Source organism: Rhipicephalus sanguineus, chromosome 8 (genome assembly GCF_013339695.2).
Source record: "Rhipicephalus sanguineus isolate Rsan-2018 chromosome 8, BIME_Rsan_1.4, whole genome shotgun sequence".
Taxonomy (NCBI): Eukaryota; Metazoa; Arthropoda; class Arachnida; order Ixodida; family Ixodidae; genus Rhipicephalus; species Rhipicephalus sanguineus.
The window spans coordinates 118,153,732-118,163,725 of NC_051183.1; the positions used below are offsets into that span (position 1 = coordinate 118,153,732).

General features: G+C 49.6%; 1 protein-coding gene across 1 annotated transcript; it reads right to left on the bottom strand.

Moving 5' to 3' along the window:
• Positions 1–5,397: 5,397 nt before the first annotated feature.
• On the bottom strand, positions 5,398–8,405 carry LOC119403466 (uncharacterized). The gene is made up of 2 exons (XM_037670398.1): positions 7,540–8,405; positions 5,398–5,473 (listed from the first exon to the last, which is right to left on the bottom strand). Exons 1-2 carry the CDS (start codon positions 8,403–8,405, stop codon positions 5,398–5,400), a joined length of 942 nt encoding a protein of 313 aa, XP_037526326.1.
• Positions 8,406–9,994: the final 1,589 nt, after the last annotated feature.

Here is a 9,994-nt window from a genome sequence, read left to right on the forward strand (position 1 = left end):
ACGGGTAAAAGATGCGACTTTTTCACGCGTGCAAAAACGCAAAGTGACAACGTATAAAGTAAAAGAAATACAAATATCTCGCTTGTGAGCGCTGCAATCCGTCTCAAAAAGCTACATGTAGAAAATGAAGCAGTGTTATATATATATCACGCAGAAAATACGGACACATTTTTGGGACTACATTCATTAGCAGTAGGATACGTGCATTGTGGCTCTGTAGCCTTCACTTCATTGCCAAGAAAAATTGTCCGCGAGCATAGTTGCTGCCGGGGGGCAGATGTTTATGCAGCGTAGCAGGGCGTTTTTTGCTTGTATCGGTATTTCTCGCTCATCGACAACGCCGCGATGCCGGTACTGCGTTGTGTGCGACACGAGCTCGTTAACGCTTTCGCATTCAGGTTTTCTCACTGCGCTGGTATAGAATGCGAATGACCTGTGACGCATAACCGCATACGAAGGGCCGTCGCGTGTGGGTATCAACCAGATAATATTGGTGGAAAGTTGCTGGCCCTTGGTTCGCAAAGAAATTCTCCGCATTTAAAAATACATTTTCTTCGCATCTTTGGCCTTGAACCCCGACCCTCAATCCAATGGATATACGTACTCAATGTGTGACATTTCTTAGCGGCACTCGTTGTTCCCCTGCCCTCAAGTAACACTCCTTCTTAGACGACTCTTCCTCACATGAAGTCTTCATCATCTCCTAAATTCTGTCTTATTTGGTTATACACAATATGCTGTTTATCAATTCACCATTCATTAGCACCATATGTATTCAGTAAACAACAAAGCAAATACGGTTTATCAAACCATTACGCATTCGTGTTTTCATCTTTGTTTTCCCGTCCATGCAAATAAATAGAACGTGGCCTCTAGTTATTTTTTAAAGTGGGACTTTATAAATTGTATTTGAGTGTGAACTGTTTCACCTTTCTTGAACGTGCGTGCCAAAATTGTCGATTGATCTAAGAAAATACTCTCTTCTCTCAGGATTCTCCGATTGATGGCCAAGGTGGCGAACGAATAATCGTTAATTCATTAAAATATAAAAAAAGTCACGCCATATCCTTGAAGTGAATGATGATTGAGGAGCTGGCTCGGAGATAATCAGGTAAACCGTGAATGCTCCATACAATTCCTCTACTTTCATATAAAGACGTCACACGTTTTTATACATAGCTTTCAGGTGACGTCACAGACAGGTTCTGTGCGCTTGTTCACAAACATGGCCGCCACCGTGACTTTTTTATCTGAGTAGAGTGTCATTTCAGCGGACGACACCAGTCGTTCCCTCCCCGCGCGTTCTTGTGGGCCGCTTTCTTCTGTTCGCCAGCTCAGCCAAGGGGGAACACAAATGATTGGAGGGGGGAACCGGAACTAATCTTATGTCACCGTTTCTTTCTCCGCGCATTTGAGCAAGATTTCACCCTGCGTGTGAACCACTTGGTTCGCAAAGATGGCGGCCACGGTGACGTCGGTGCAAGCTATGTATAGTAGCGATTGTGGTCAGGTTGTTGTCAAACCACAAGCGGTCGCAGACCTTGCAGCTGTGGCCGAATGTGTGGTCGAGGATATGTGTTTTGCCTTCGTGAATGTCATCATCAAGGCGCTCGAAGAACAAGAGGAAGAGACTTTTCTTTCGCACGAGCGTGCGCATGCTACAATTGGATGTGCTATTTGCGGTTTTGTCTGCGTTAATATTATCATCAAGGCGCTCGAAGAATAAGACTTCACTCTCGCGCGAGCTGCGCCTGTAGCGGTCGCCTATGAAACTAATGTTACGCTTACGACGCGGGACCTTGCCCCAGCTTAAGAACCTGCCGAGCCAGCTCCTAAAAAAATCACCGCTCGAACACTTCGTACAGGTGGTTAAGCAGAAACTGACGACACCGTTGTTGGTCACGAGCTGGGATCTATCAAAGTGTCTTCTCTTGCAGCTTTTGATTTCTCTGTCACCGCATTTAAGGGACGCGTGCTTCAAGCTCTTCATTTGGTAACGCTATTAAGGAGGTTAAGAACAGCTAGAGCATTTCACGGGTAATGAATCATGTTGCGGGACGCATCTTCCTTAGCGACACACTGTATGCTGACAAATCCTGTAGAGAAAATACAAGGAGCGCGCAGAGCCAAATTGTAGCGTACGATAGCCTTGCTTCTGCATTGTAGTTTCTGTGCACTCAGGAACCGTCGCATTTTACCACCACCTAGCCATACACAACGTCGGAGTAATAATAAATCGCCCGTCCCTACTGCGTTAGCATATGCTTGTGAAGTCCAAAAAGCCACCACACGACACAGTTTTCTTAGGATAAATTGAACCGCATCAATCCGCTACTCAGAGCCCAAGTGTACTTTGTCAAGGTTCAATGACAGAATCCATAAATCATTTCTTTGTTTCGTCTTTGCTGGTCACGTGTACATCCTCGATGAGTGTGGTTCGTTAGGCCTACGCTCTCAGGGCGAGCTAAATCAGATTCTCTCCGATCTGTCATTCACGTAAGCCGGACAAGCTGCTCCCGGATCCCATTTTCCTTTCAGCGTTCAAGCATACGCTTCCAAAGATAGACTTAGTAAGGAACCGACCCAGGTCATGAAAGCGGTCTGCAAGGCCTACGCTGCAGCCCTGGCGTTTAATGACGTCGCGCTGTGTTGAGGGAGAGAGAGGGTTGTGAAGCAAATGCTGCTAATGCGTCTTACCCTTCATAGGAAGAAAAGGCAGGTAAATGGAGAGAGCAGGAACAGAAGTTTGGAATCAAGTGTAAACCCACTGCTATTAGATGCAAGGTGACCATAACCTTAAATGAAAGAATACGTGCAAGGCAGCATAGTCGCTGTTCCGTACTACTATTCTTAAGCGGAGGGCGCTAAGAACAATGCGAAAGCAAGGAGGGTACCGAACAATTAATCGCACTAAGTGCACCTTCAATTGCATGGCCTGCGTGGAAAGGCTAACGAGCATATTTATATGTTATCTTCTGCATCACTGTCACATATGTTCTGTCACTGCGGCACATTGATAAATACAGCGCTGTGGTAACGTGCAAAACCGTAAAGCTCCCCACGCAGTCACACACTCCCAATTTCCCGGACAGTTTTGAATAATAAATTAGGAATTGCAAATAAAGGCTTCCACGAACCAGCTGATTCTTGAGCAATTGATTCTACTGGCTGGTGTAAGTCTTCGCTCTTTTTTCGCCTCTTCTCATCTGTTGTCGTAGCGTAAACTACATTCAAGTTCATCAGATACGCTAAGCGCACATCGACGCCGCGCTTTGTCACGCATCGTACGCGACCAGCGCCGCCAGCCTGGTTCCGGCAACATGCTACTTCGTGCGTATGACTGTGCTTCAACCACCACACGTAGTAAGCACATGGTACGTGCGTGACATCGCTTGCTCAGGTCACCATAAGCTAACAACGGGCGCGCCGCATGGCTGGACCGCTGGCGTTCGCTAAAAGTCGCGTGAGCGACCGCACTGATTAGGTGTGACTGAAGGAGGTGTGAATGACGAAAGAAATAAAACAAAATAAGCTTCAGTGGTGCGCTACGATATATACTCACACTTGCTCAGCTTGAACTTATGGGAAGCATATTATTGCGACGGATGAGTGGCCACGTGACCCACCCGCACCTCCCCTCACGTAGAGAGAAACGTGCGCGTCTGCAGGAGTCATTCTTGCTTCGACGTTGTGATGTTGAATCGGTGGCCGTGGTCCGCCCGAGACGCCGAGCGTTAGCAATGAGATGACGGCGACTACACTGCCTGTGGTTTCTCCATCGCCAACACGAGCTCACGAGGAGAGACTCTCATCATGAGCCAGCGAGGGGGTATATGAAATACTTAATGAAATCTTTGCCGAAACTTACGAGCAAAGTGTTATGTTGACGAAAGTGGCGGCAGCTCTGCTGTACGACGGTTTTCACTACATGGAAATGTCTGGATTTTTTTTGTGTTCAGTGAAAATTTAATGGGTGTTTTTATGACGTAAGATTTCTAATATACATTCTTTGTTTATACCCAAATATTTCTTTACACTGTGACAGTTATTTTCAGCCATCCCTATCGGAAAAAAAAAACAGCGTTTCCAGTGCCTCCCAGTGCCTTTCAGCGCACTGGGTGGCACTGGAAACGCTGTACAGTGTGTCCCACTCGGTCAGCTGACGACCGACGCAAGGCCTTTTCCCAATTATTCAGGCGAACGCCTTAGATGCCTCATGAAATGCGAAAATTGACCGTCGGCGTCCCCTGTCGGCGGTGTTAACACGAGTGATGCAACATATCGGCATGTGAGGACTTGAGAAATTACCATAATTTGTGACCTGATTATGACGTCAGTATGCCGTTGTATAACTTGTCCCCTGTCACGTATAACTTGTCACATCGTATAACTATGCCGTCGTATAACATGTGACGTCACCGCACAGCATATATTGCGGAACGTCGGCCTTCTAATCGTAGCGCCGCCAGAAAGACGGATCCATGAGACTGCAACGAAATGCCTTTAATGGCGACAATCGAACACGAAAAAAGTACATGATGATAGTGGTGCACGGACTTCTTGGCGCTAGCTGCGGAGACAGCAGCCCACTATCAATTCCTCTTCTTTGTCGTCTGCTGATCTCCGACATCCTCCGGGGCCTCAAATGTGGTATCATCGAGCTCTAGACTATGTAGCTTCTGCACTGGCCTCTTGACTACTTTGCCTCCCTGTAATCGCACTAAACAGGCGCGCACCACTCCGTCGTTTCCTGGGTACACTTCTTGAACCCGGGCTAGTGGCCAGAATAACTTGGGCGTGTTAGGAATGTCCACAATCACGATGTCGCCGACCTTTAAGTTTCTTGAGTGATGCGTGGGTGAGCGATGAGCAGATGGTAGCTGAAGCAAATACTCATGTTTCCATCGCTTCCAGAAGTCTTCCATCATTTTCTGTCGATGTTGGAAACGGCGCTGGTAGTCTTTGGCCCCGTGGCTTGCTCCTTGTTGTGACAACGTATTTCCTTCTGGTAACGTCGTCAGTTGCTGGCCGACTAGGAAATGCGCTGGCGTGAGAGCTGCAGGTTCGCTGGCCTGATCACGACAATACGTTAGTGGCCGTGAATTGAGAACCGCTTCAACCTCAGTCAAAATGATTGATCGTTCTTCTGCGCACAGACAGCTTCGGCCTAAAACTTTTCGTAGTGCCGTCTTCACAGTCCCGACCAATCGTTCCCACCAGCCTCCCCACCATGGGGCCGCTTCGACTATGAACTTCCACTGTATCCTTTGGTTTGCAATATAAGCCTGGAAGTCGTCTTTTCGAATAAGCTTCCATATCTTTTGTAGCTCCCGAGACGTCCGCTTGAAGGTAAGGGCATTGTCGGAGTAAATGGTACTTGGCAGTCCCCTTCTTGCACTAAAACGCCGGAATGCCAACATGAAAGCAGGTGACGACATATCCGAGACCAGTTCCAAGTGCAAGGCTCTTGTCACTGCACACGTGAAAAGAACGATGTACATTTTGGAATCGGAGCTCTCGGATGACTTCGCATACAATGGTCCGGCGAAATCAATTCCTTTAGTGTCGAAAGGTTTCGTCTTTTCGACGCGGCAAGCTGGAAGCGGCGGGTACGGCGGCACGGTGGGTCTCGTGCGAAGACGCACGCATGTCAGGCATCGGTTGATCGCTTTCTTTGCCGCTTGTCGCGCTCTCGGGATCCAGAAGCGTTCGCGCACGTTGTGTACTGTCGCCGTTACTCCTCCGTGCATGACTCGCCGATGGGCATCGGCAAATACCAGCTCGGTGAAACGGTGTCGACTTGGAAGCAGGAATGGATGCTTCACGTCCCAGCTGTCTCTGAGATTTTCTAGCCTTCCGCCGACGCGTAGAAGCCCGCTTTCGTCAATAAATGGGTGTAGTTGTGCTACCCATGAGTTACTGGGTGAACCTTGTTTTTCTTCTAGCCACCTCCGCTCGTCGGGAAACGCTTCAGTTTGAACTTGGCGGATCCAATATCTCTCGGCTGCCAAGATTTCTTCAGCAGATATGGCTCCATCTTCCTTAGTCTTGAACCTAACCTTGGACACAAAACGCTGCACCCATGTTGTGATCCGAAGGAGCTTGGTTGTGAGTGATTCCTCTCGAATGACGTCCCTGTGTGGCATGTAGTACGCAGGGCCATGCATTGATTCGTTGCCAAGTACAACTTCAGCGTGGCCGGAAACAATGTACTGACGAATCGCTGTATCATATCTCTCCAGCAGTCCTCCTGACTTCGAGATACGTTTAACCAGATTTCGTAGTCGAGTAAGTGCGACGCTGTAGTTGTCTTGTAGCATCTCGATATCCGGGTGTTTACGTGGCACGGCTACTTGGTACCGTTTTCCGATCTTTGTCATCTTACTTTCGAAAACAGACAAGGTGTCTGAGCACCCGTGAGTTGCTTCCGTTGGTGCATTTCCCATGGCATCCAACGTCCAAAATGACTCCAGTATGTTTTGCTCCAATCCTTTAGTTCCTTCAGCTTGGACTCGCAGGACGCATATCATCAGCTCGGATGTTCCGCTTATGAAGCTCGTTTTTGTGACAGGACCTTGGAGCGTCCATCCGAGAGTGGTCTTGACCGCTACCAATCCTTGTACTTCCGTGCTGCGTATGATGTCGCCGCTCACGATCTTCCACAGTTGATCAGATCCTATGAGCAGGCTAATTCCTTTTTCGCCACACTGTCTAGGCACAGTTTGCTCGTCTGCCAGCCGATAATTTTGCTCTCGCAATTTGGCTGCGAAGGAGCATTCCATAGCCGTGGCAGGGATGTCGTGGCAAATTACTGGCATGGCGATGGCTTCGATGACGTGCTCGTTGTAATCAAACTGGCTGCGTAGGCGAACCTCGACGACATTGCACTTTCTCACACGAGAAGGAGCGTCTGATGCAAACGTGTTCACCGCAAGGCAAGTCTCTCTAAGGATTTTTAGTCCCAACCGTGTCACCAGGTCTTCCTTAATGAACGTGCGTTGACTGCCTCCGTCGATGATGCCTCTGACATAAGACGTCTCGTTGAACCCGACAATCCAAGAACGGAAAGTCTGTAAGTTGACGGCTTCGTCAAGTTGACAGCTTGTAACGGCAGTCGACCGCGGTGACTCTTCTTTTATTGGCTTAGTAGCAGCAGAGACCATGTTGGGCGACTTTTCGCCTCTTGTCGCACGATAAACTGGGTCGCACATCGTTGTAGCATGCCTGCCTTTGCATGTCACGCACACCAACCTCCGCCGGCACTCGTTTGCGCGGTGGCCCTTCATAGTACATCGATAGCACCGCATAAATTTAGCCAGCCGGTCTTTTTTCTCTGATATGGTGAAGGTAGCGCTGCATGCTTCGGTTTCATGCCTCTTAGACTTGCAAAAGAAACATTCGTTCCGTACTTGCTTTGATTCTTCGGATGCATGTAGGACCGATGATGACGGCACATGCTTTCTGTTGTTCCCGCTGCCCTTGGTAGAGGACGTCGATGGAGCACATTGCTCTCTTGTTTCGAGCTCTATCTGTGTATACCGCAAGAGCTGCTCAAGTTTTTCGCAAGACGTTGTGGCTGTCTCTCCTGAAGCAGCGCGTCCCGTGCCTTGTGCTTCATCCTGGAGACGTCTATGGCGGTGGAACGCCACGATGATTTCTTGTGGCAAAGAGTGAAGCATAACGTCGTAGAGCATCGCCGAAAAACTACTAGTTGGGACGTCTAGGACGTTGAGGCAGCGGACATTAAGCTGGACTGCGTCGTAAAGCCTTCGCAACTCCCTTGTATCCGATGGAGAGGTCACGGGCTGCAGTTCACGAAGCGCTCTGAAGTGCTGCTGTACGATCCTGCTCTTGTCCCCGAACCTCTGCTTCAGCAGCTGGATAGCACTTTCATAACACGCTTCCGTGGTTGGTAGTCCGGTAATTGCAGCTGCTGCTTCACCCACCAAATAGTTGTGTAGGTAATGAAATTTATCCGTCGTGCTCAGAGTGGGATTCGTGTGGACAGCTCCGTTGAATCTCTCCCAAAACGACGTCCATTGACACAAGTCCCCATGAAACGGCTTAATGGTTAGCGTTGGAAGGCGAGGTCCGAAGCTCTGGGATGCAGCTGTCGTTGGGGCAGGCGGCGTGTTGAGCGTCGTCGAAGGAGAAGTCTGTCGCGTGTTACCGAGGCTCAGATCTTCAAGCCGGCACCGTAGGCGCGTCAGGGTCTCGAGTGCCTGGTCGTCATAATTCGCCGCAGACTCGTACTCCCTCTCAAGTTCCTCTACCGGAATCACTTCCTCGAGCTCGGCATTGATCTTCCGAAGTTCGTCACGGCTTGCGACGAGCTTGTCGATAACCTTGCTTAACGCCGTTCGGTCGTTGCAGTCACTCTCCAACAACGTGGTCGCCTCATTCATTACTTTCGTTGACTGGGTTCGCCTAGCAGCACGTTTCGCTTTCAGGCGGTCCATGTCTGCTCGTAAGGTACTTGCTCGTAAGGTACCCGGCTCCGCTCGTTACTTCCCTGGGTGCGGTTCCAATGAGGATCAGGTTTCTCCGGCTGCGGTTTCTAGTGGAAACTCATTGTCGCCGTCGCTCGTTGTCCACGTCGTTGGATCCGCTCGTTATCCCGTGGGTTTTCGGCACCATATATTGCGGAACGTCGGCCTTCTAATCGTAGCGCCGCCAGAAAGACGGATCCATGAGACTGCAACGAAATGCCTTTAATGGCGACAATCGAACACGAAAAAAGTACATGATGATAGTGGTGCACGGACTTCTTGGCGCTAGCTGCGGAGACAGCAGCCCACTATCAATTCCTCTTCTTTGTCGTCTGCTGATCTCCGACAGCATATTGGTGCTTGTACAGTGGCTGGAGTACAAGTAGAGCCGCTGCAGTTGCTTGGCCACGGGTGGGCCGATCACGCAGGTAGTGCCAAACCAAGTTAGGTGCATAAAGCGTTCGGAGGGGGGATGCGGGAGGATCAATGCCGTAAATCATAACGGCCAACATCGACATAAGGGACGGCCCTGTTAATGTAAACATGGCCACCTTGTGGTACATCGAGCGTCACGAATACGGCAACCTCTTGCAACTGTGGCTTGAATTTCCAACATCTACAGTAGGCATTGTCGTCCCAGCCAGGACGAAGCACACCGCTACCCGACATCCCTCAATAGAATTGAAATGGGTTCTGATGGGTGTGCGCACCACCGCAATCACGATATGTGCTAGACAAATATCTCGTGTAAAAGGCCACAGTGTGCTCTTGCGCAAGCAAACGCCACGGATATGATATGTGCCATCCACTGAAGTCGGTGTATGTAGCGCTTTCCAGGGCTACCACCCTCGACGGCCTATACCTCCCCAGCGTAAAATGTGACTTCAGGTTCCGACATGTCGCCGGCTCTAGCGACAGACAGTCTGTCGATGACATCAGCCGGCTAGCAAACAGGCCTCTACACATTGTCTTGGACCGGGCTACCACTTTCATTCGGTGCCACAACCACAACAATAGCCTCATGCTCGCCGCTCTAACGTACAGTCTGTGCACGCGCACGACCTCGATTGACTGTGAAGAAGAGGTACATGGCTTTCGCCTTCGAGTCGTCTATGGCGGTTGCATGAGGACCCGGTGATGTTTCTGCTTTCTTCTTATTCCCTGGCGTTTCTTCAGCAGTAAAACCCTGTTACATCCTAGCCTTTTCAAGCGAAGGTTGTGATAACACACCGGGTGCCTCTACATGCCTGCACCACGTGTACATGTTTATTTGACAGCGTTAGTGAGTTGGAATGTGTGTGTAACTGTTTATGTTTGCATTCATTTTATTTTTATGCGAAGCTTGTTGACACAGATAGTTCGGTGGCGGAGTCGTGCACGAAACACCCGGAGCCCGAGAGCGTACAACCGTGCCTCCCACGAAGGAGCGGCGGTCCCATGCCTATTTGTATGTGGCCCTTTAAGCGCTCTCGATCATGGGCTTGCCGGTGATCAGCCGCGACTGA